Raw genomic sequence first — 26430 nt, forward strand, 5'->3', positions numbered from 1 at the left:
GAAGACCGGTTGCCAGGCAACGCAGGACTCGGAGGCGGAGATGGCGCAGCACCTGGCGAGGGTGGGGTCGCTGTGCTTTCGCTGCCTCGCTTGGGTGCGGGCTTGCTGCCATCCTTTGCTCACGTTTGGGCCCTTCGTCCACCTCTCAGCCCGTTTGCTCCTCTGCGGAAAACCTCGGGGAAACCTTCAGACCTAACACCCTAACCTTCTTTGAAAATTTAAATCCGCAGTGGAAGTATGCACACCTAGAAGTGGACAAACTTTCAAGTGTACAGAGCTTAATTAAGTATGTCAAAGAGAAGGCTCGCCTGTAAACACCACCTGGAGATTAGAAAACAAATCATTGCCAGCCTCACCCAGCGGCCCCCAGAGTCATCGTCCTCCCTGGCTCTCATTGATTTCCCTCTGCAAAGATTAGCTTTGCCATGATTTGAACTTTGTGTGCGTGGAAACATCCAGATGTTCTCCTTTGTGCCTGGCTGCCTTTGCCCAATGTCATGATTGACAGAGCATCCCCATTGCTGTGAGTGGCCCTAGCGTTCATTTCTGCTCCTGAACAGTATTTGCTAATGGATGTTGCATTGAGTTTTTGGCCACCACAAAAGTGCGGCTATAAATATTACAGCACATGTGTTTGGAGAAAATATGCATTTTAGTTGGCGTCCACTCTTTGTAACAATCCCTAAATGAAATTCACGGATAATGTTACCTCCGGACTCCACCACCCCACACTCTTTCTCCCTGCCTATAAGCAGTAATCACTCTATCGTTGGGGTGCTCAGCCAGTATTTGTTGATTGACTCATTGACCCCCTAGGTTTCCGCCATACCCCATTGTTGTGGACCTAGAGCTGGAAAATGGCTCTGAGACAACAGCAAGGGGAATCATCTACACGAGGTAGGGGGACATTTTTCTGGCTTAGCAGCCGTGAGATGAGCAGATATCCAGAGCCTGCCTTGGGGAACTGAGAGAGGAGGAAGCATGATTCAGTTGAGCTACATGTTACCTCCTAGATAATTACCAGGGCACTGGTCTGGGAGGACGCCAGTGTGTGTATCCACCACTTAGGTATCTGAGACTCTCCCTGGTTCATCTCCATGGCCTCTTCCCTTATCAACAGATTTGTACTTTTGTGCGGTGTTTAGAGGGGGGCTCAGCTGGTGTGTTTTCCCTCATAGCACATGTTGCTTTTCTTGGTTGTTGGAAATGCCTGGCCTACGCCCAGTATTGGGGTGGTCCCAACTGTCCCTCAGCTGGATTAGTGAGTGGGCAAGCAGAGGCTGGCATTGGAGCTGAATTGATTAATTAATGAATATATAACATCCCAGACCCACGGCTGAGCCAACTGCAAGCTAGTGGGCTAGCAAGAGGGTGGACAGATCTCTAGGCAGGAAGCTGGGGTTTTCTTCCTGGACTATTCTCCAAGGTCACCAATCTTACAACAGAGGGGAAGATATTCTGGGAGGAAATAAGTGGATGGCTAGGAAGAATGATCCATTATGTAGTAAGAACAAATTCTGCTTTCCTCCTTGGGAGGTTTTGAGACATTTCTGTTAAGATGATTAATTAAGACTAAATTCATTAACAGCGCCAGACACTGAGGGTTCCTTCCTCCTATGGATGTGTGTTGAGAGCTTTTGATGTGTCTGGTGCCAGGAGGGAGTCAGACCTGCAAGGTCTCTGCTTCCCTGGAGCTGGCACATCGAGTGGGAAGACAGATAATGAAGCCAGGAAGCAAATGCACGTGTGACCTGGTGCCAGGGAGAGAGGCATGATGCGCTAGGAAGAGAGTCGCACCAGGGCATGAGGCCAGCGGGGGCAGGGACAGGCCAGGGGCTGTGTTAAACAGGCGGTCAGGGAAGGTTTCTCTGAGGAGGAGACATGTGGGTACACATCTGGTGTGGAAGATCAGAAGAATTTCCCACAGAGCGGGTGGTGCAGGGCATAGTTCTCCAGGCAGAACCAGCATGGGGTGTTTGAAGAATGCAAACGAGGCCAGTGCAGCTGGAGGGTTCCACAGAAATGAAATGGGTGCAGAAATGGAGAAGCAAGCACTCTGCGATCCAGGAGTGTGATCTAGCAGGTAAGCAGATGTGAATGCAACTAAATGATAACGCAGCCTTATATATGAAATGTAGTAGGGTATATGTGATTCAGAGCCAGCCCCAGATGAGACAGAAGAGGACAGAGGAGGTGATGAATGAGTTGGGTTTTCAAGGATGAGTAAGAGTTTGCTGGTCTTCTCCATTCTCCTTGGCAATATCTGCACAGGGTAGCCTGAGTCCAGGACTAGAAATGGGTAGAGTACTGGATAAATGGCCAGGTTTTGGGATCCAACATAGCTCAGGTCTCGGGTTTGCCGTGTGCCATCTCAATGACCTTGTACACATTGCTTAACAACTCTGAACCCCCATTTCCTCATCTGGAAAAGGGGATCCTGACTACACCTCCCACTTGTAGGGATCTGCGGAGGCTGAGAGGAGCAAAGGCAGAGAGCTCTGCAGGAGCCTGACAGTAGGGCTCCCAAACAATGGAGGGCTTCACTCCTGGTTTACCACATTTGTCGCCAGGGTACAGGCAGGTCCCTCAATCTAAGACACTAAGATTTGGGGGAAGATGTGGGGAGATGGAAATGTGGCTTTGGGTGGAAGTGGGGTTTGCTTCTTGAGCATGTCAGTGTTGAAGGAGAGGCTGTGGATGACTGGTGGCTGGAGGCTGTCCCCAGCAAAGGCTGGGTTCCCTTTTTCTCAAGAGGTGAGAGAGGACACAGAGCTGCACTCACCAGGGACTGCTCCTCTGGGCTCTGCCCTGAGGCTGAGGCTGTCCTGGTCACCCTCAGGGCACCAGCGTTCCCCAGCCCCTGCGGGGCACTTCCCTGCCTGCTCTGATTTGATGGTGAGAGGATCTGGATCTGTGTTCCCAGCAAATCTCATGTTGAATTCTAATCCCCAGTGTTGGAGGTGGGGCCTGATGGGAGGTAATTGGATCATAGGGGTGAATTTCTCATGAATGGTTTAGCACCATCCCCTGGGTACTGTCATTGCTATTGTGAGTGAGTTCTTGCGAGATCTGGATGTTTAAAAGTGTGTGGCCCCTCCCCCGGCCCTTGCTCCTGATCCGGTCTGTGATGTACCTACCTCCCCTTTTCTTTTGCCTCGATTGCAGCTTCCTGAGGCCTCCCCAGAAGCCAAGCAGATGCCAGCGTTGTGCTTCTTGTACAGCCTGCAGAACTGTGAGCCAATGAAACCTCTTTTCTTTATAAATTACCCAGTCTCAGGGATTTCTTTGTAGCAATGTGAGAAGGACCTCATACAGATGGTCACAGCAACCCCTTGCAGAGGGCTTTGTGACTATTTTGCAGAAGGGAAAACGGGCTCGGTGAGGAACCCTGGCCTTGGAGGGCAGCCCTTCTTCCTTCCTTCCTAGGGGCAGAACTCCTGAGGAAGATGGGGAGCCGACATTTCCGGGTCTTCCTCGCTCTGGTAACTAGGGGAGATGTCTTTATCTTCCGAGATGACTTTCAAGGCTGAAGCATGACTGTCAATTTCGGCAGTAAGTGAGGGTTGAGGAAGCAGTGCAGGCCAAGCTTTTTCTGAGGTGGTGTCTATGTAAAAGGCAAAGTTTTGCCTTATGGCAGCACTGGTGGGGCCATATTGGAACCTGCCATACGTCACTGCAGCTGACACACAGACCTAGACACCCTGAGACGCCCACCTTCTGGGTCTCCCCTGAGACTCCTTTGTTTCAACCAACTATGAACAGAGCCACAAGCTCGCTCTGTCCAATCAGGATGTGCGTTATTAATCCTTCGTTAGCAGAACCACCGGGAGCCCCTCTTCCAACCACTGAAATACGTCTCCCACTTGGCGGTAGGGCCGGATTCAGCAAATAAAAATACAAGATGCCCAGTTAAACTCGAGTTTGCATGGGGCTGTACTATACTTCTACTAAGAAATCACTCACTTGTCTGAAATTCAAATTGAGCTGGGCATCTTGAACCTTTGGTGCCACCCCACCCTCAGTGAATTTCTTCACTGGTCCATGCCCCATGCTCAGCAAGTTGAGACATTCACATACATCAAAGTCTATTTTCAGTTTTAAGCTCTGGTGGTCTTTTTCTTTGTTTTGTATAACCTTCTCCATTTTCCTCACTCTGGGGGTTGAAACCCCCTCCCTCTGATATATGAAACCAATTCATGAGCCCCTGGCAGACACAATTTCTTCAACCTAATATTTTTTTTTCTGGCAAAATTGTTATTCCACATAGATTTCCAACAGGAAGAGCGGAGAGAGAAAAAGAACTGCCGTACTTGCTGACTACACGTGGGAAACTAAGAAAATATTTACAGCTTGCAGAAGGTTCGCCATGTTCCCATGTATTAATATTTTTGGCCCTCTCTCAGTTCTCTGGGACAGTTTATTTTTTATTTTTTTCATTTTGCTGTTGCTTTATAAAACATGTCGACAACTGGAGCCAACCGCTTCTTTTTTAGTTTTTAAGCTTAAACAGCTTTCTTTTTTATTTCATGATTTTTTTTTTTTTAAACCAAAGAATGCTTTGTGCCGTGAGTGGTTTCCGCCAGCCTGCGTGCCTTTCTCACAGCACGGGTGATCATTACCTCGACTGCACAACAAAAGCATGGAGGCTGGAGCTGAAAGTGCCAATTTGCAGGCAATGTATTTGATGGCTTAACTGAGCTTCAGCTTAAGGGACCCAGAGTTTCTTCTCTTTTCACACTCATTATGCCCTCTTTAGTCACAGCCCACGAACTCCCCTCCTGCTTCACAAATAGTCTCCACTTCACACACCTAAAGTAACAATTAGCATCACTCTCTGGGTCTTATTGAAGAAGAACAAAGCTGCACCCCTCCTGCTGCACCCAGGAAGTTCCCTCGTAAGCCTGCCCTCTATTTGGCCTAATTATCCAATGCTGCCCCAGTGAGAGGCTGCGCACCAAGCTGAGGGTGGATTTCATCCTGCTCCCTCCTCCTGACATCTCTGAAGCCAGCTCTTAGGAGGTGAGAAAAGCCCAACCCCTGTGTGAAGAGATAGTCAGCTGGTGCCAGGGGAAAAGAACCAACTTAGATTTCCAAGTGTGAATCCCACTCTGTGGTCCTGGCCATTGAAGGTGGGAAATGCCCGGGAGCCCTCTTCAGGTGCCATTAGTGGTGAAGGCGGAGAGGGTATTCTGAGCTTTGGCAATGGGCACCCCTTTTCCATCTGCCCTGAAGTTTCCATGCCTGGGAAGGAGCCTGGCTGGAAATGTGGACAGTCGGGGAATGGAGCTTTTGCCTCTGAAGGGTTAGATGTAGGTTTCAGTCACAAATACTGAACTTGACTGGGAATTTAAGTGCAGTAATTTTCTAGGATTCCAGACCATTTTACTTAACTGGGATGGCAATGGGGAGGACTCTGTGGCCCATGGAGGGTCAGACAGAAGGTTTGGAAAGAAAACTGGATCATTGGGTAGAAGTGGGAGGAAGGAGGTTCTTTTCCATAAAATTACAAAATCCATTCATTCGTTTACTCAACTGGGTGGCACTAGCGAAATTTGTACTCCTGTGTACATGGTTGAGCTGTCAATCTGATGATCACAGTAGCAGAAGTAATAGCTGAAATTTATTAAGCACTTTCAATAACAAGTAATTCCCAAGCGTCATTGCATTTCATCCCCATCATAGCCCAATGACGTAGACTATGATCATTCTTATTTTGCAGAGGGGGATGTGGAATCAGAGAAGTTGAGCCACTTGGTCATGGTCACAGAGCTATAAAGATGGAAACCAAGGTCCAGATGCCCTTAGTCATCAATAAGACTAATTTCAGGTATGCCTGGAATATATCCGTCTAGGCCCCTTAGATGGATAGTGGACAGGAATGTGTCATTTCCCAAATAACAGTCTCAACAATTTGAATGATTATAGAGAGAGTGAATGGCATTGCTATTTTCTGTGTTTTCCCACACTCTCTCTCTGAGACTTGAGTGAAAGGTATTTCAAATGAAAATTTTTGGGTATTTGTTAAGGGCCTACTGTGTGCCTAGCTCCCTGTGTGGTGTAGGTCAGAACACAGAGTGAACAATGGGCAAGGCTGTCCCCGAGTGGGTGGTCTGGGGTCAAAGTCTCACTCCAGGCCCTACCACCTGGAGAGTGCTCAGCACATAGTGGGCCCTTGGTGGGTACCCGCTTTGTCCAGTGAAGGCTGTTCTATCCATTCTGAGGATGGACACTTCACCCAGGACATGAAATGGCATGAGTGGTTAAGAACCATGGTCTCCATCTTCATGGCAAGGAGAGCTCTTTTCCTATCACGGACGTGGAGACGAGACCCACTGAGACACTGTGTGTTTCATCTAAAAGGCAAACGGATTTGTGGATTGATCTCTTTCAGCAGCCTTCACACCCGTGTCTGGGGAGACATCTCTTTGAGACTCCTATTGTTCATTTTCAGATAACTTCATATAAAATGGATTTTAAATGAAAGCTTGGGGGCTCTATGAAATCCAGAAGGCTAAGTTGGAAATATCTATTATTTCAGAGATTTGCTGGCACTGTGATTATACAGCAGCTCCGTACGTGCCAGGTCTTTTAAACACAGTTAATGAGAATCACAGCTGCCATGGCTCCCAGTTCCTGACCGTCTAATCATTGCAGAGGATTAGCGGGGGTGCTGGGATGGGAATGTGGGGGGACTTCAGCAGGTACAGATTTGAGGGGCTGTGATCTACAGTCAGCCTCGCTGACCTGTGGGGTTTTTTTTCCCTCTGTGATTGGGAGAGAGAGAGAAAAAGAGAGTGAGCAAGTTGAGATTCTTGGGTTTATGAATTTTTGTGATGCCTTGACACTGTCCATGATAGAAGAGAGGTCCAGAGCTCCAAGCTCTTGGGGTTACCTAGACTCACCCAAGGAAGTTGCAAGTCCTCCTGGATCAGAGGAAATTTGGAACCTCCAAGAAGAAAGGAAGCCAGCTGCTAGTCTCCCAAAGACCCCCTGTTGAATATAAGAACCCTACATTTGTCCTGCTAATCAGCTGGGCCTTTGTCCTAGCTGGGTGCCTTTGAATGGCTTTGGTCTGGGAGGGGCACACTGTGACCTGTTCTATATAGGTGCCTCTGGCCTGGAAAATGGGCTGGGAAGCAACACTGGAGGTCGGGGCCTAGATGGGGGTTTGCTGATGTCTAGATGCGTGGTGATGAGGCCCAGGCCAGAGAAGTAGCATTTGGGTTGGAGAGAAAGATACAGAGGGTATGGGACAAATGAGGAGAATGTGTCAGCCAGGACTGTCTTACTTGAAAGGGTTAGATAGTCAGCTCAAATCAGTTTTGCATGAAGACAGGGAATCATTTAGCTCTCATGTTTGAAGAGTCCAGAAGCTTCAGGTAAGGCTGCATCCAGGGGTTCAAGGGATGCCATCAGAACCAGGTCTTCTTGACTCTGTGCTCCCCTGCACTGGCCCATCTCAGGCAGGTCCCTCTGGGGTGGCTGCTGGCCGCTCCAGTCTCCAAGTTGGATGGAGTTTGCTGTCCTCCCCATTGCTCCTCTGCACATCTCAGGGTTTGCTCTGACTGCACTGTTGTGGGTCTTGTGCCACCATGGTCACCATGGTCAGAGGACAGAAGCTGACGGACAGACTGGGGCCCCGCGGCCACTCCAGCCACATGGATCCAGAGTGAGGCACGTTGGTTCCTGAAGAGACAACCAAGGTGCAGCAGGCAAACCTGTGTTGCTGGGGTGTGGAGGCCTGGGGACGTTGGCCGGGGGTGAGGGGGTGGAATCTATGTCATGGGTGGCTCTGAGGTGGGACCAGGGGCTGGGGCTGGATGCCATGAGTGGAGCCTCCCGAAGATCGGGGCAGACAGCACAACATTTGGACTGGATTAAGGCAGTGGCTTTTAAAATCCGTGGCTCTACCTGAGGTGGGTTTCCCTGATTTATAGATGCGCAATGATCTGACTCTCGTTTGCCTCTAACTCAGCTGTCACTTCCACTTTATCTCGTATTTAAGACCCTGTCACAGCACGATGCGTTCACTGCTCCTTGTTCAGGGAAAAAGGGTGACCCAGTGCAATTTTGCTTTTATCTCCTGGGACAATCGGCTTTATCACGCTGGCCATAATCAGAACAGGTTTTACAGGAAAATATATATCTTTTTCTTTTGAGTTGAATGCAGAAGATGTTTTGTTGGTGAGTCCACTGTGCTGGGGGCCTGTGGAAACCTGGGCTCAGGGCTGTCCTTGGTGGCACTGAGACAACCTGGCCATTCAGCTCAGTCGTCCAGCCCACTCCCGATCCAGTGTGGGAGGCTCGGCCCGCCTCTGGCCCTTTGCTGGTTCTTCCCAAAACCCATTTTACATCCACATGGTCCTCACTCTTCAAGACTGACCTTGAGTTCCTGGAGTTCACAGGGTCCCCTGTTGTCCTTGAGGCCTCTGCTTGAAGGGAGGGGCAGCCCCGCCTGAGCCCCACTCCTGTCTCTATGTGACTGTGTGCTCAGGGAAGGCAGCTCCACCTTCTTGGTTCTGCTTTGGCCCCAGTGAAGGACCTGGGCTCAGAGGACCCTTGGGTCCCCCTGCTCCTGGCTCTGGTCTCTCATCAGGATGCCCAAATAAACAGGATGCCCCCGCGGGAGCCCTGTGGCCGAACCAGGCGGGGACTGCCAGTTGTCACTCATTGTCCAGATGGCTCTCTGCCCTGGCCATGCTGGCACTCCTGCTTTAGAACAGATGTTCTGTATCATCCCCTTCATTGTCCTGTGATAACATTCAGAGATAATATAATGCCCTAGCTAGGAAATCAAGGAGAAGTAAGAGGGAAGTAATATAAACTAAGAAAATAGAATGAAGGGCATGGAATCCTCCAGGCTTTGCTACATTAAGAGACAAGGGGGGTGGGCAGGTGGCCAGGCCTGTGGGTGGGATTCCCCTGACTGTGCCATCCCCAGACTGTGCCACCTCGTGACTGTGCCACCCTGACACTGTGCCACCCCAGACGCCGTTGACTCAGAGTAGAGCATATTGGCCACTCAGCTACCACAGTGACATTGCTGTTGGTGATGTGATTTTGTGAAACAACTCTTGGTTTTCACTGAATGCATCCAGCAGTTTTATTTCAGAGAAACTAAAGCCAAATAAAGTGGCACAGGAAACACTGTGTATTTTTATGTGTGAGAAGACCTTGTACTTATATGTGAAAGGGAAGGTGGTTCCAGGCTTAGATAATTTGAAGCAGGATTTTCACTGACAGGCACATCCAGTGGGTTATTCCCAAGTCCTTGGGGTGGGGACTTTGCTTTGGGGTCCTGACTGACTTGTATGTTGTCGGAAAGCCTTTTCCCTTGCACACCAAGTGGTGCTAGCATTGTGATAATCCCCAAACATCTTCCTACCCAACATTTCTAAAATTCTTCCCCAAACCTGTTGAGAACCCTTGCACGTTATATTCAACACTCACAGCAGTCCCGGAGTGGGGGTGGATATTTCTGCTGCCAGCTTAAAAAGAGACCTAAGAGGGGAGCAAAGATTCTCTCTTGGTGTTAAAGGCACTCACAGGCTGGGCAGGTTTAGAGTCTTGTGACATTTGCTAGTAAGAATCAGCACTTCTAAGCCCAATGCACGCATGCATCCAATTATTTATCAAACACTTGGTGACAGCCAACATAGATCAATCAGCACCGGCTCTGCTCTCAAAAGGCAATTTTAAGTGGGCGGACTGGGTTGAATGGCGCTCCCTCCCCCAACTCCTCCCGCCTGGAACTTGTGAGTGTGATCTTATTTGGAAATAGGATCTTTGCTGATGTAATTAGCTAAATTAAAATGAGGTCGTACTGGATTATCAGGGTCCTAACCCAGTAACACGTCTTTATGAGGAGACCATGTGCAGACACAGAGACACAAGCACACAGGGAAGAAGGCTATGTACAGATGGAAGCAGAGATTGGAGTGAGTCTGCCACAAGCCAAGGATTGCTGGCAACCCCCAGATGCTGGAAGAGGCTGGGAAGGATCCTCCACTGGAGCCTATGGAGGGAGCATAGCCCTGCTGATGCCTGGATTTTGTACTTCCAGCCCCAGGAATGTGAGGGAAGAAATGCTGGGTAGGAAGATGTTTGGGGATTATCACAATGCTAATTGTGTTGAGCCATCCAGTTTGTGTTAATTTGTTAGGGCAGCCCTAGCAAACCAATTCAGGGGCACACACATGGATACTAACACTCACACTACAGACTGCTGAGTGCCTGGACAGAATCTCATGGGCACAGTGAGAAGGTGCCCCTGGTCCAGGTTTCTAAATCCAGGAAATCTTCCTTGAGGCAGGAGACCTCAAACAAAACACACAAACCAAATGCTCAGCGTAACAGGCTCTGGGAGGGATGTGACCAGCCTGTGAATGGTTAGACAAACTCTGAGACTGGAACGGTCCTGGCTCAATACGCTCTGACCTCCCCCAGGAGCTGAGGGTGCAGTGTGGAGGAGGGGCTGAATGTGGTTTGATGGCTCCACTGGGGGGTCCTTCAGCCTCATGAACCTGGCTCCACACCCTAGCCCTGCCAGTCCCTGGCTGCGAGCACTCAGGCCAGCCCCCTAGCCTCTTTCAACCTTGGCTTTCCCCATAACATGGGCATGATAATGGTACCCACTTCAGGGCTCAGGGAGGAGCCAGCGACTCGGTGCATGAAATGTCTTAGGACAGAGACCAACCTGTGCTATGGGAGGGTGGTAGCATCTTCTCGAGCAGAGAGGGCCACATCCCCACCAAGCCTCATGTGTGTGAAGTGCACGGGTTCTGTTTCATGAATGGGTCTTCCCTGAAGGTACAAATATTGGAAACAGGAAGGAGAGAAAGATTGAAAGATAGAGATGTTAGGGGAGAAATGCATGACTGTTTGCTCAACAGGTTTGGGGAGATTTTAGAAATGCTGGGTAGGAAGATGTTTGGGGATTATCACAATGCTAGCACCACTTTAATTTCCAAGGGGAAATTAAGCAGGCCTGTGAGATTTCACCTGCCTTGGGGATCTTCCCAGAAATATCTGCCTGGAACGTTGCGACTCTTCCTAGGAACCTGCCCAGCCTGGTGCAGAAAGCATCTCAATTTTCACTGGGCTCTCTTATGCAATTCATTTTACTTGTAAAATGGCAGACATTATTTCTCTGTAGAGCTTCCCCAGGATACAGGGATTTCAGAAAAAAATTCTAGTCTGGGAAAGACTAGAAAAAAGCATTGGCCTTTTCTATACAGGATTGCAAATTTTAGTTGCTGCAGCCCAAGTTAAAGTAGAGCCAAGGGTTCTTCATCCAGGATCGTCAATATTGGTTGGGCACTTACTGTGTGCCAGCATCGTGCACCTGCAATATTCTGGAGTTTTAAAATGAATCCAAGGTGGACATTATCCCATAAAGCAGATGAGGAAACTGAGGCCCAAGATGGCTGTGCTACTGGCCCAGGACAGCTGATCACTGCCTATAATGAAATCTAAAATGTCTTTGGTTATTAGATACTATTGCCTTATGTACCATAAAAATACCATGGCATGGAAAGGGGGCTTGCATATCAGTACACTTAAAGTTGACTTTGCTGCAGGAAGACTTGGTGGAGAAGTAGCCAGGCACACAAGATCCCTAGGCTCTTGCAGCTGCATGGGAGGTGTGCAGGGCTGGGCACAGCTGGATGCGGAGCACCTCAGAAAGGGCTCAGGCAGAGGATCCTGCTCTGTAATGTTCTACCCATGCATAGGGATGGAGGCCAAGGGATGTCTAATCCACTCTTAGTGACCTTGTAGAGCAGCGGCCTCGTGCCCAGCAGCTGGTGTCAGTCTGTTCTCCCTGGAGACAACTCAGTCTTGTGGAGCTACCTCCTTGCTAACCTCGCAAAAGAGGGAGAAAGTGAACCTCCCAGGCTATCCAGGTGTCTGTCATCACTCGGGCCTTTAAACCCAATATCCGTCAATCATTCATGAGTTGCATCTCAATCTCAGAGAAGTTAAATTGTGAAATAATGTGTGTTTTAAAATTAGTGAAATAAAGAGTTCACCCCAGGTCTGGTGAGACAGGCAGCCTGTCTCTAAAGTATAAAGGCACCCACCCTGGCCAGTTGCCTCACTGGCCCAGGAGGGCACCTCCCATCTCTCCCACTCTTTGCTCTTCTACCAGATCACATTGTTGCAACCTCTCGGTGAATTTCTGGGCACCCTCCTGGGCTGTGACTGAATCTCTTTCTCAATGGGCTGCTAGTGGTGACAGTGAGTTTCAGGGTCTTAGTGGCAGGGGAGTGGGGATGATGGAGGACAAGACCCCGTGGGAGGTGCTGGAGATTGGAGGATGGTGATAGCAGGTGCATGAGGAATTGGGCCACGGAGAGGGAACACTCGGTGTTTGTGGTTGCAGGTATGGTCAGGTGATCACAGGTGGCTCTGGCAACTTGGCAGCCTCCTAGAACCTCAGCTTCCTAACCAGAGAAGTGTCAGACACCCTCGCTGTCATCAGTTCTGGAAGCTTTAAAGGTGCACAATTCTGTGCTTTGTCCAGTTCAGTTCACAGTAAAATTCATTCATTCATCCTTTCATTTATTCATGCATTCATTCACAAATATTTGTGAGTGTCACTCGTGCATGTACAGCAGCAAGCAAGTTAGCATTGTCCCATTGTTATGAATCTTTCTTTCTGCCAGCCCCAGTGGGTGGTGGGCCCCAAGGGGTACAGGGGGTGATGAGGGAATGGTGGTACATATGCCCTACCCTGAGACTCCAGGGGCTCCTGGCCTGTGGGGTGGATGGTGGTGTCCAGTTCCACATGGACATTGAAGGAGGGGCCCACAGCTTCCTTGAGGATGTACCCTATCCTGGCACAGCTGAGTAGTCAAGGGGACGTGCTGCTGTATCTGAGACACAAAGGATGGCGACTAGGAGGATGGTGGCCCTGGCAGAGGGAACCATGGTCACAGGCACTGGGGTGGGAAGTAGAGAGTTCATACCCCCTCCCCAACCTGCTCAGCTTCCACCCGGCCCTGCATGGCTGCACAACCCCTTCCACTGCCCTCCACCCGGCAGGGAGGGCTGGACAGTCGTGAGCTGCCTGTGCTTGCTGAGGGCAATATGTTTGCTCTTAGGGTAAGGTGGAGTTTCTCACGGTGGACACAGGCCCTGCCTGGGCTGACCCATTTACCTTGCCTCTCCCTTCCACTCTCTCAGCCCCTCCTCACAATCTGTGCTCCTGCCACACTGGCCTCGTTCCCATCTAGGAAACACTTCAGGCAAACTCCCACCTCAGCGCCTTTGCACTTGCCACCCCTATGCCTGGCATACACTCTCCGTTTCTTCTTCTTCCCTTAGAATACAACTCTGCTGTCACTTCCTCCAGGAAGCCTTCCCAGACCAGGCCAGACGCTCACCCCACTTCTGTGCCACCCTGTCCTCTTCTGACAGTGTGCCGTCCTAGCGGGTTTTCACAGCTGAGTTTTCACAACACGGAACTCTCAGAGTCCAGGACAGTGATGGCTCTTGGTTGGCACTCAGCAAATATTTGACAGACAGATGAATGAGACAATGAGTGAGAGAATGGGGGTTGTTGGGGAAGTGTCAGGCTGCTGTTCCCAGCACACACACATGCCAGCGGGCTCCAAAGAACCCACGAGTTGACTGGCGTCCTGAGTGTTGAAAGTGTTTGCAGAAATCAGGACAAGGCAGGAGCAAAACAAGACCCTATCCTTGAATCTTTGTCTTCCCTTCCTCCCTCTTTTAGGGTTTCTTGCTCACAGCTGTGAGTGCTGCAGACCCAGGGAAGGTGCCCACCACATCTGGGCCCTCACAGCCCTCACTGAGCTTCTCCCCAGCTCAGCCATGCTCAGTAGAAGCAGCAGAAATATAAAGACCCAACTTCCTGTTCCTTGGCTCCTGTGGATTTAAGTCAAACTCTTAGTGCTACTTCAGAGTAGAGTTTTCTTTTGGGAGGTGGTGAGGTGGGGTGGGTATATTTTATGCAGAGCCTGTTTCAAATCAGAGAGAGCATTTCCCCCCTTCTTCCTCTCCCATGAAAGGCAGGGGGGGTCTAAGACATTTTAATAGCTTTCATATTCCTTGCTCCAAATATATTATTTCAGCACAATAGTTTCTTTGCAGGAGAATTGCTTAAATGATTCAAAATGGATTTAAAAATATATTTCAAGTTTTAATTTTATGCACAGCACATTAATGAGTGGAGTGCCTTAGAGACTGCCTGTCAGTTGAACATATTCACAATATTCTCAGCACAGATGTTATTCCATCTAAATCCTTTTAGGGGGAAGAAACCAGTAATTTTTTTCGTGGGGGATGTCAGAAAATATATTATTTTTGAAATTATATTTTGATCCCAGAATTCTGCACAAAATATCATTGCTAGGGTCTGGGTTTGTCAAGCGACTTGGACACCAAACTTTTAAAAAGTGGGGAAAGGAAAAGCAGCCCAGGATGTTGGATTTGTTTCTCGCCATTGTCTTCTCTGGACGAGGACTTTGCGCTGCAACACACAGGATGGGACAGGCTGAAAACTTTCCTGAGCTGTGCACTTGGAAGCTTCAACATCTTTTAAACAATGGCAAAGAGTTGGGCGGAACTGGGTTGGATGCAAAAACACTTAGAAAGAGTGTCTGTCATTTTTTGTTTTGTCTGCTGGAAGATGCAAACTCTCATAGTTAATGCAGCATTATCCCCTTTGCTTCTCAAATGATGAATCATGCTCAGTCATTTTTGTGTATGTATTTGCAACACTCATGGCTGGAAGCACTGAGTTCTTTTGTTTGTAAATATCCACATGGGAGAGGTGCAGATTCACAGCCGAGTATTTTCCTCCAGGGTGGGGCCGGCGGTGTACTGCCTTACTCTTGCACTGAGCAGTGATAAGGGGTTGGAGCGGACAGGTGAGCTCCAAGTGCCCCCGTAAGCTGGGTGGTCATGGGTGAAAGAATTAATCTCTCTGAATAGCTGTCTGTAGAATGGGGGGATGACAGGAGCGCAGGCACAGCACAATGCCTGGGACATGGTCAAAGTCCCATGAACTTGACCCCTTTTATCTGTACTGTCAACATTTTCCTCCCTCTGTCCTTCCTGAGAGCGATTTCCCACCTGCAGTCCTGTGCGCCGTAGAGCCCTCAGAGAGAGAGCTCCACCTCACTTTGTCTGCAGGAATCAGCCAGAGCTGACTCTTATTCAAACTGGCACCACATCCACAGGGTTCTAGCAAGAATTGCTGGGCTCCTAGCCAGGAAACTGGCTGAGAAGTGCTCACTCTATAGAGCCCCCCACCGCCTCCCTGCTGGCTTACCTGAGGGGGCTTGGCAGAGGAGCTGGCCTCAGGGAGGCGGGGCTTCTGGAGTTTGAGACTTGGTCCTCCCCTCCCACTGCCTTCCCTGGCCACCAGTTCAGGGAGGTTGTGAGCAGAAGAGGTCCAAGTGACAGATGTACCCTCAGCCACTTTCTGTTTCACATGCTGGCATAGCTTAGCTTTTGATATAAAAGAAAGAGATAATTTAAAAGATCCCTCCCTCCCTTAAAAAAAAAAAAAGACCTTATTTTTTTAAGAGCAGTTTCAAGTTCACAGACACACTGAGTAGAAGGCACAGGGATTTTCCATAACCCCTGCCTGCACGAAGGCACAGCCTCCCCCACTATCAACATCCCCCACCACAGCTGGACACTCGCCTGCCTAGTTGTGTGTGTTTGTGTCTTTTGAGCATCTTTTCTTTCTTCTCTTTGTGCCTCCTTACTGTGGTCATAGAGCTGGAATCATACAGTGCGTGTGCTTTTCAGACTGACTTCTTTCACTTAGTAATATGCCGTCAGTTTCCTCCACAGCTTTTCCTATCTTGATAGCTCATTCCTTTCTTAGTACTGAATAATACTCCAGTGCCTGGACGCACTACAGTTCATCCATTCACCAACCCGAGGACATCTTGGTGAATTCTAAGTTTTGGCAATTATGATGAAAGCTGCTCTAAACAAATCCTCTGGGTAAGTATCAGGGAGCACCATTGCTGTGTGGTATGGAAAGAATATGTGTAGCTTTGCAAGAAGCTGTGAAACTGTCTTCCAAAGTGGCTGCACCATTTTGCATTCCCATCAACCATGAGTGAGAGCTCTCGCTGCTCCTGTCCTCACCAGTATCTGGTGGTGTCGCCTCCCCCAACTTTTTTTTTTTTTTTTGAGATGGAGTTTTGCTCTTGTCACCCAGGCTGGAGTGCAGTGGCGCGATCTCGGCTCACTGCAACCTCCACCTCCCAGGTTCAAGCGATTCTCTTGCCTCAGCCTCCTGAGTAGCTGGAATTACAGGTGCTCGCCACCATGTCCAGCTAATTTTTGTATTTTTAGTAGAGACAGAGTTTCGCCATGTTGGCCAGGCTGGTCTCGAACTCCTGACTTCAAGAGATCCATCCGCCTCGGCCTCCCAAAGTGCTGGGGTTACAAGCATGAGCCACCACACCCGGCCCCCTTTTTAATAATAAAATATTTTATTTTTTTTAAATTATTGAGATAATGCATACTCAAAAATGTAATCTTTGAGTTCATATGGAAGAAGAGATGCCTTCAGAATAGCTAGGAAATGTGAAAAATAAGAAGGGTGATGGAGGATTTACCTATCCAGGTATTAGTACAGGCTCTAAAGGTCCTGTAACCAAGTCAGTATTGGTGTCATGACAGGCAACTAGATTAGTGAAGCAGGAAGTGATATGTAATTGCCCTTAGAACTCAGAAGGTATATATGGAGAGAGCTGATGTTCAAGACAAATGGGAGAACATGAAAATGGAACCAATGGTCCATGGATACAGAAATCAATTCTAGAAGAATTAAATACTTACAAGTAACACAATAACCATAATAGTATTGCAAGAAATGTGTGATACTGTAGTTACAATCTAGGGGCCAATCTAGGGGCCTTCCTCTCTGAGACTAGAAACCCAGACGCTATAAAGAAAAGATGGATTTTCTTTTTTTTTTTTTATTTTATGAAGTTGAGAAGTTTTGCCTGCCCAAGAGATCACAAAGGCAATAAACAAAAGGCATTCCAAGAACAACATTTATAACCAAGATGTCAGACAAAGGGTTAACTTCTATGCAATACAAAAATTCAAATAATCCAGATGTGTTTAAAGCGAAACGTGAATGTGTTCCCCCTGACTGCAAGCCCCTTCCCCGGGGGAGATCACTTTTAATGGTTTGATGAATTTCCTTCTGGATGCTTTTTTCTCCATCATGCTGCAAAAGGAATTAATTTTAGTTTTCCTCTGAGCTGCAGCGTTGGGAGAGCGGGAGAGCCAAGCTGACTTTTATTTTTATTGATTGCCCTTTTCCCCAAACCTGCCATTTGCATCTCACCTGCCATATCTGTGCCATTATTTACTTAATCCTTTCTTTTACATTTACGCACTTTTGAAAACATACAGTTATTTTCAAAAGGAAGCGTCAAGTCATGACCATCAGTGAAAAACCAGTGCCATTCGACCTATGTGGAAGGCAATGGTCATAAAAACAATGAAAGCTGATGTTATGAAATTCCAGTTTGATGCCGTAGCTACACACTCTCTCTATTAAAAAGGGTGGTGGCAGCACTGTGGAGGTGCTGAAAACTGACTAGTCCCCACTGGGGACTCTCCTGGGCCAAGCAAAGGACTAAAAATGAATGGCTCTGTCAGTGTGTGTATCTGTGGTTTTGATGCCACATGTACCTCCCAAATCACCTTGTGACCCCCAGTTTGGGATGTGCCCTCCCTTCCAAGAACAGCTAATTCGATGGCACTGCATAGAAGGAGAAAAAAGCAGGTCTTCTTTTTTTTTGAGATGGGGTCTCACTCTGCTACCCAGTCTGGAGTACAGGGGCATGATCATAGCTGACTGCAGCCTCAACCTCCCTGGCTCAAGCCATTCTCCTGTCTCAGCCTTCCAAGTAGCTGGGACTACAGGAGTGACCCACCATACTCAGTTAATTTAAAATTTTTCTTGCTGTATTACCCAGGCTGGTCTTGAACTCCTGGGCTCAAGCAATCCTCCCTCCTCAGCCTCCCAAGGTGCTGGGATTACAGGCATGAGCCACTGTGCCTGGCCGCAAGTCGGTCTTTTTGAAGTCAGCACAGTTTAGAAGTCAGTCTTCAATCTTCCAAATACCACAATTTTTCTTTAAATAAACATGCCTTCAGAGGAGAACTCACATGGAAGAAAAACATGCATAATCCTACCACTAAATTTTCCAAAACTCCCAATGCAGTTTTTTATGACTTGAACTTATCAATATAGTATTTTGAGATGCACTGAAATATTTAGAGAAATTTGGTTGTAACCAATGACAACTAAATACACTTGCCTGTTTTTTCAAAAAAATAAAGGAAGGAGTAATAATTTGGTGAAGCTTTCGGAGTGGTTGCCAGTCACTGCTAGGAAAAATGTCGTTAGTTTCTGGCAAGTCAGAAAAGTAGGATGAAGAATCTGATCTTGAAATATCTTTTTTTTTTTCCTTTTCATCTTGCTGCTTTTCTTCCCGACACTAAAAGATTTGTCTCCCTGACAAACTGATGTAGAAAGCAGCACACCTGTGACCCAAAGAGAAACTTGAAAATGTGTGTCCTTACCGTGTGTTCAGGTAGTGTAGCTTTAGTGCAAGTTTTAGAAACGATTTCAGTAAAACATGCCTCTTCTAGGTCATCCTGGGATCAGCTCAGGGTGGGGCCTTGGGGAACACAGGATGCGGTCTGTGAACAAAAGGAATATTTGTGCCCGCAATTGACTGCAGTGGGGAAGGGCTCTGATTTCAAACAGAATATTTCAAAAGGCATCACTTACTCTTGGTCTTAGAGCTATGCTCTGATTGGCTGTATTCCAAATAACTCCAGAAAGAGAGGGCAATATTTCAAAGTATTATTTCTTTGTTGCATTCTTCACTCCCTGTAATTACATGTTTCTGTGTGTTATCATGTGTTTAAGGTCTGTCTGGCCAGCTGCTCTCCATAAGGGCAGGGCTCTTCTCTTGCCCACAGTGCCTCACTCTGCCTGGCACACACAGCAGAATGAAAGAAAAATGGAAACGAAGGTTTATATCCCAAGATATAAATACATAAAACAAACGAGTGTGTTCTGAGTGATTAGCCTGATAATTGCAGACAGTGCGTCAGCCTTCCTGTGGTCTCCTGAGGACAGTTCAGTATCTAAAAATCTCCCAGCATTGTCAAAAGCAAGTGCCCTAATTAAGTTAATTCAACTAAGGCAAAGAAGGGAGAAAAGACGGCTGCAGTTTTTTGCAAAGGAATCAAGGGGGATGGAAATAAGACAAGAATTCGCTAGGGGAAGAAAAACTGCAAGCCCATCTGAATGAGATTCTCATTTTCTCATACCAGCTTCCCCTCGAGAAGCCAAGTTCAAAGCCATCCGCAAAATGATCACTCAGCATCCACCAGACAGATTGGTGGGGGCCAGTGCGGGGAGGAGGAAGGAGGAAGCGAAGAGACAACGCCAGCATCCACTCACTGGCTCTCTCACTGTCTGCATTCAACAAGTCCGGAAGGATTTGGTTGCCTGGTACAAAGCCTTACAGGGAGAAAGTTTGAAAGGCCTTTGGAAATGTTTAGAAGCTCTTCTAAGATGGAATTTAAAAAATTACTTATTTGGATAAAATAATGGTATTTTATAGTTCCATTTTGAACATATTTGGAATAAGTAAAGACAAAGAAAAAAGAAAGGAAAGAAACAGTGAGGAATTTGGATTCTCAGGGGAAGTGGACTGAGATGCACACCCTTCCCTGCTTCAATGAGGCCTGGGAAGCCATCAGGGGCCTGTGGACATTGTTCTGGATGAGTTTTGCTCATTTCGCAGAAGGTCTAAAAACAAAAACAAAACAATTGTGCTTTGAACCTGAAGGCAGCTTATGTTTCTTTCTGTGCGGCTCCTCCCTCCCGCTTCCTGGACCTGAGTGTCGATTTCATCTGCGGCTTAGCAGTGGCGCATCCTGAGCGCGTCCTTTCATCCTTCTGAACCTCAATATGCTCAGCTGTGAAATGGGGATGGTGAGAGCCCTGGCTCACAGCTCAGAGACTGTTACAGAATGGAATGCGGTGAGGTTTGTGAAGCCGTCACTCAGAGCCGTAGGCCAGCCACTTCTTAGCTGGCATTACAGCTCCTGCAGCCAGCCACTTCTGGTAACTGATCATGGAACTGACCTTCAGAAGAAAACGTATGGAGGGGGAGGGAATACAGAGGAGACACAACCCAAAGCAGAAATGTGGAAATACTCTTCAGTTTTCTGTTGCAATTATTAGCACAATAGTTCATACTTACCCTCTGCCTCAAACTACAAAGCACTGTAACCCATTATCTCGGGCATGTGTGTATATACTTGCACACCAATTCCCACTTTATACACTCAGGCTCAGAGAGGTGAACTGACTTGCCTGAGGACCCACAGCTAGCTGGTTGAACTGCACCTCAGATGCCAGCTTTCCTGGCTCCTTACTCCTGCCGATCCCAGGACACTTCTGACAAGGGTGGCAGTCTGATTTCCCGAAGACAGGAGCTCAGAGGGAGATTAGTTTGCTTTAAAGAAAAAAAAAAAAAAAAAAAAAAGAAACTGACAGTTTGGGGGCACTGGCATTTTGGCTGCAGATTTATACAGGCGACACAAGCCCTCAGGGAATCGGCTTAGAAATCCAAGGTACATTTGTCAGTTACCCCCAATGGGAGAGGAGAAAGATCTTAGTCCCTGCCCTAGCAGCGCTCTGTGTGTTGTAGGAAAGGAAAGATGTGGTCATGGAGGCAACATGGGAGCAGGGGACAAAGTGGGGTGGCGCCAAGACGGGCTGTTCTGAGATGGAGGTGAGTGAGTGGTGAGTGGGACCCCGGGAGGCCAGGCTGTCTGCAGCTGGTGGCACAGGCCTGAAATGGGCCAGATGAGAGGAGAGCGCTGGAGAGGGCTGAGGAGGGCCAGGCAGGCCCCCAGCCAGAAGTGGGGGCCTCTGCGTGGGCGGCAGCTCCCCCTCCCTTCCTCGTGGTTGGCTGCTGAAGTTCCATGGCAACTTCTAAGCCGGCACACGATCCCCTGTGGGTGCAGCAAAAAACCTTTAGGAACTTTGGCTGAATGAGATCCTTATTCACAGCTCAGAAGTCAAAACTTGAGTTTTGAGAGGGATTGGGAGAAAGAGCTGCATTTTTAGACTCACTTGTCCTTACCCTGAATTTCTTTCCAAGGTTGGCAGGTGGAGGCCAATGGGGTGATTCGGACCCGGTATTGTGGGCTATCAGCCTGCCAGTCACCCACAGGCTCCCACAACCCTGAGATTTGAGCTTCGGAGAGAAGCAATTTTGACAAACCAGGGCTGAAGGAGTGGAACGTATTTTGGTTGGAATCCATGACTTTTTACTCCCACCGATTAAACAGGAAACAAACATTTTGAGCAGGTTCCAATCCTCAGCTGAATGTGGCTGTGCCGTCCATGTATGGGGACACTCGGTCTCCAACCATTCTACCGGGACACTCGGGGACCCTGGAGGCACCCACCTGCCTCGGTGTTCCTGTTACTAAAAATCAGACTGGATTTCAAGGCAGTGGATCTGGCCCGGCTTTCTGTGTCCAGGGTGGCCTGGAACTGGATCTGGTTTGGGCAGGTCTAGGCACTGACAGCACCTGATTTGGTGTGCCCCTGCTGAGGATGGGTGCGGGTGGGGAAGGAGGGGCACACATGGAAGAAGGGTGCATGAGCTGAAAGGCGGCGTGTGGAGGCTGAAGCCCAGTGGGCTGAGGATGCTGCAGTGGGGTGGCCTGATGAAGTGGGCACTCTGAAGTGTGTCCACCTGCCGTGACTTGCTAAAGCACAGTGGACCCACAGCCTCGGTGGACACCTTGAAGGACTGCTGTTCTGAGGGCACCTTGGCCTAACCAGATGATGACAATTCCCACCCCAGGGGCCCCTGAGGCCCTGTGGTCACCCCTAATAAGGCCGCTTGGGCTGGTTATTTTCATGAAGTGTCGGGATGGGCACTGCTCCTCCTACTGGGCTTGAAGTGGTTGGGAAGGGTTTCCCCCAATGTTCTGCCTGAAATGCCCCAGCCAGATGTGACACCCCCCTCCCTAACTCTCTCTTCCTACCCCCATCCCTTGCTTCTACCGCTTGTGTAACTAGGGTGGCATAAGCAAAGTCTTCCTAGAGAATGGACACCTTTGAGATGGCAACTATATCTTCTTTATAAGCCTACACCCTTCTGTGTAGAGCTTATTCCACACATCCATCCACCCACCTCCCCACCTACCCATCCATCCATCCATCTGCACATTCATACATTCATCTGTCTGTCATCAATCCATCCATCCATCCAACAAATGTAAATTAAGCACCTACCATATGCCAAGCACTGGGCTTGGTACTGGGAATGAAAGAACATAAATGGACCCTGCTAGAACCCCAGTGACTGCTACACAGTAGATGCTCAGATATGTTCATTGAATAAATGCTTGACAAAATCCCCATCTTCATGCTATAGCTCACAAAGAATTGGAAAAAGGAGGGTTTTGGAAATTTGGGAGCAATCACTTGTCCATCTCACATGGACTGCCCGCGGAGGCTCCTTTTTTGGTGGAACCAACAGGAAAAAAGAGGCTACACCTCTGAGGCCATGACCAAGCTCTGTGAACAATGAAGCCAGCAATAAGGCATTTCCCTCCCCACCCGTCCAGCTGCCAGAGCGTGGCTGAGACTCGAGAGTTTAGAATAATGAATTTCATCCCCATTGTGCTGCTGACAGAGCTGGAGATCTCAGGAAAGCACATGTGAGGCTGAGAGTGGAGTGGGCAGATTTCCAGGGGTAAGCGAGACAAAGAAGAGGTCTGTGTGAGGGGCCGCCCCGAGGGAAGTGAATAACATCCTTGGCAGTGATTAGCTAACCACATCAAGCCGGGAGGAAGAGGGAGTGGGGAGGCCTTCTGCCTGCGGGCAGAGTAGCTCCCATCTTCCACCTGTGGCAAGCCCAATTACATTGTCTTCAGAGCCAGAAAAAAGCTGGAATGGTTCCCTAATTAATATGCTTTTGTTATTTTCATGCATGACTTGAATATGGACATGCACATGCCCCTGGCTTTGTGTGTGTGTACACGAATGTGTGTCTGTAGAAACAGTGTGGCAGGCTGGTGCGGTGGCGCACACCTATTATCCCAGCACTTTGGGAGGCCAAGGCGGGCAGATCACCTGAGGTCAGGAGCTAAAGACCAGCCTGGCCAATATGGCAAAACCCCATCTCCACTAAAAATACAAAAATTAGCTGGACGTGGTGGCAGGCACCTGTAATCCCAGCTACTCAGGAAGCTGAGGCAGGAGAATCTCTTGAACCTGGGAGGTGGAGGTTGCAGTGACCTGAGATTGCACCAGTACACTCCAGCCTGCGAGACAGAGCAAGACTCTGTCTCAAAAAAAAAAAAAAAATGGCAGTGCACATGCAGTGAAACATCTGTGTGTGTGTGAACACGGTGGCCTTGGATGTATATGCAGAGGTCTGAGCATGCCATGTATACCTGTGAGACAATGACTGTGTATGGTGCATCTTAGGAGGCGGTGTGGGGGTATGTCTGAGAGCTTAAATGCCAGACAGATTGAGTTTAAACTCAGCTCTAGCATTTATCAGCTGTGGGGTCTTGGTGTATGACTTAATCACTCTTTGTATTCATTTTCACCTTTGCAAAGTAGGGCTGATAGTAGTCCCAACCCCGATTCTCCTATAATTTCAGCTGGGCCTGCCATATATTCCATGAACATTTTGACTCACCTTACTGAGAGGTTACAATGTGCTAGCAGCCCTCGCTCTCGGCGCCTCCTGGGCCTCGGCAACCACTCTGGCAGTGTTTGAGGAGCCCTTCAGCCCGCCACGGCACTGTGGGAGCCCCTGTCTGGGCTGGCCGAGGCCCGAGCCGCCTCCCTCTGCTCACGGGGAGATGTGGAGGGAGAGGCGTGGGGGACAACCAGGGCTGTGTGCGGGCGCTCTGCGGGCCAGCGGGAGTTCCGGCGGGTGCGGTAGTGGGCTCGGCGGGCCCCGCGCACAGAGCGGCCGGCCACCACCACTGCCCCAGGGCAGTGAGGGGCTTAGCACCCGGGCCAGCAGCTGCAGAGGGTGCTGGTGGGAGGGCACTGTGCTCGAGTTCTCGCCGGGCCTCAGCTGCCTCCCAGCGGGGCAGGGCTCGGGACCTGCAGCCGGCCATGTCCGAGCCCCTCCCCCCTCCCCCTCCCCTCCTCATCCCCTTCCCCCTCCCCCTCCCCCTCCCCTCCTCATCCCCTTCCCCTCCCCCCCTTCCCCCTCCCCCTCCCCCTCCCCTCCTCATCCCCTTCCCCTCCCCCCTCCCCCTCCCCCTCCCCTCCTCATCCCCTTCCCCTCCCCCCCTCCCCCCTTCCCCCTCCCCCTCCTCCTTCCTCCTCCCCCTCCTCCTTCCCCTCCACCTCCACCCTCTTTTCGTTTCTCCGCCGTGGTGGTGTGTTCTTGCCTCTGCTTCTCACCATGTCTTCTCACAAGACTTTCAGGATTAAGCAATTCCTGGCCAAGAAACAAAAGCAAAATTGTCCCATTCCCCAGTGGATTCGGATGAAAACTGGAAATAAAATCAGGTACAACTCCAAAAGGAGACGTTGGAGAAGAACCAAGCTGGGTCTATAAGGAATTGCACATGAGATGGCACACATATTTGTGCTGTCTGAAGGTCACGATCACATTACCATATCAAACTGAAAATGTCACCACTATCTGGAGAGTTTGACGTGTTTTCCTCTCTGAATCTATTGTGAATGCGTTGGTTGGCTGGGTTCAGTAATAAATACGTGAGGCCTTCCATTTAAAAAAAAAAAAAAGAGTGACATGATCTCTCAGCTGGATGCCAAGTGTGTTAACGAGATGTTAATAAGATTTCTCCACTTCGGTGAGGCCCAGAACTACATCTCCAGTACTGTTCAACCTCTTATAGATCTCCACTCTCAACCACATAACATCTACTACCTGGTAGACCTCAGATGGCCTACTGCCTATCCCTCAACTAAGGAGACATCACTGCATGCACTGGGGCCTCTATCTGCACAGCTGTCATATATCTGATGCCCAGATCCATAGGTTGTAGTTGCTTCACTTGCCTCAAACTCTGTTTTCAACTCTGTCCCATAGCCAATGACTGACTGATGTATGACTACAAACATCCAGCTCCTTTACCTCGAGACAGAACAAACTCTAGGTTGTAATTTATGTCCCAGAGCTCCCTGAGGGTCCAGGCTATGCTGGGATTTCACTTGGAATCACTCCTCAGGATGGCTCTCCCTCTTTTCTCTGTTGCTGCCATTGCTCCTGGTAACTCCTGACAACACAGCTTCAATAAATCACTTGACCCTGAATCCTCAACTGAAAGCACTGGAACTTGCTTCAGGGCCTTTGCATGTCTTATTCTCTCTTCCTAGAAGGTTCTACCCTCCCCTTGCCCAGATTTTCCCACATCTGGCTACGTCTTATGCAGAGCTCTGTTCAAATATCATCTCCCTAAGGAGGCCTTCCTTGACCACCTTGTCAGTGCAGCCTACTTCTTTCATCCCTGGTTGCTTTTAGCACAGCACTTTATTACCTTACCACACGTCTATGCAAAAATTATATCATTAATTGCTTTTTGTGTATTTACTTGTTTATTTTCTCTCCACCCTTCCCTTATTATTGCTTATTGTTACTGAGTTGTCATTGCTTCTAGGCCATCTCAGCTGATGGAGCAAGGAGATATATGTGTGTGTATACACTTATCTATAAATATTTCTGTGTGTAACCATCTGTATCCATACTAAACTAAACACAAGTTCACGTTGATGCCTCCACATTTAATCCATTACTGCATTGATCATTCTAATTTACTCTTGTTGTTTCCACATTGATCATTCTAGTTTACTCTTCTTGTTTAATTGTAACCTCTCACACCAACAATGGGAAACCAAGATCTCACTATTCACCGTTCATTTACTTAATTGTTCAATTACAAATACATGTATATCAGCATCAGAATTGCTAACCTGTACCTCAGTGGGAAACAACTTTATCAAGTAGAATACACTGATTATGTACAGTGTACAATCTTACAGATTCCACTTACTTCCAGCGTTACATAGGTCAGCACCTTATTTCCCTACTCCCTTCAGTGAGGTAGTTTCATTTGTAATACAGGTAGTTTCCCTTGTCACAACCTACATTCATTCCAAAAATCTTCTGAAATCCTAAATGAGTTATTTTTAAAAATTCCTACACATTAAGGTTTACTCTTTGTGCTGAAAAGCTCTGTGGTTTTGACAAGTGTATACTATTTACCCTTCATTATAGCATCATACAGGATAATTTTACTCACCCCCAAATTCCCTGTGCTTTACCTGTTCATTCCTCTCTTCAGTGCCAAACTCTTGGGCAACCACTAATCATTTTACTGTTT

The 26430-nt window shown here is 48.5% G+C and overlaps 1 protein-coding gene and 1 long non-coding RNA gene across 2 annotated transcripts; both read left to right on the forward strand.

Moving 5' to 3' along the window:
* The first annotated feature begins 51 nt into the window (after nucleotides 1-51).
* On the forward strand, nucleotides 52-15964 carry LOC139358805 (uncharacterized). Its single transcript, XR_011614302.1, has 5 exons — nucleotides 52-2083; nucleotides 3166-3232; nucleotides 4268-4359; nucleotides 5720-5827; nucleotides 15860-15964. It is a non-coding gene; the product is annotated as an uncharacterized lncRNA (long non-coding RNA).
* An 8498-nt stretch (nucleotides 15965-24462) lies between these two features.
* On the forward strand, nucleotides 24463-24730 carry LOC112424723 (large ribosomal subunit protein eL39-like). The gene has a single exon (XM_071080904.1). The coding sequence runs from the start codon at nucleotides 24486-24488 to the stop codon at nucleotides 24639-24641; it is 156 nt and encodes a 51-aa protein (XP_070937005.1). The 5' UTR covers nucleotides 24463-24485; the 3' UTR covers nucleotides 24642-24730.
* The last annotated feature ends 1700 nt before the right edge of the window (nucleotides 24731-26430 follow it).

This window comes from Macaca nemestrina, chromosome 15 (assembly GCF_043159975.1).
Source record: "Macaca nemestrina isolate mMacNem1 chromosome 15, mMacNem.hap1, whole genome shotgun sequence".
Classification (NCBI taxonomy): Eukaryota; Metazoa; Chordata; class Mammalia; order Primates; family Cercopithecidae; genus Macaca; species Macaca nemestrina.

What these genes read in the sequence shown, in the direction of transcription:
- LOC112424723 (XM_071080904.1), top strand. Translation starts at nt 24,486, where the DNA reads ATGTCTTCTCACAAGACTTTCAGGATTAAGCAATTCCTGGCCAAGAAA.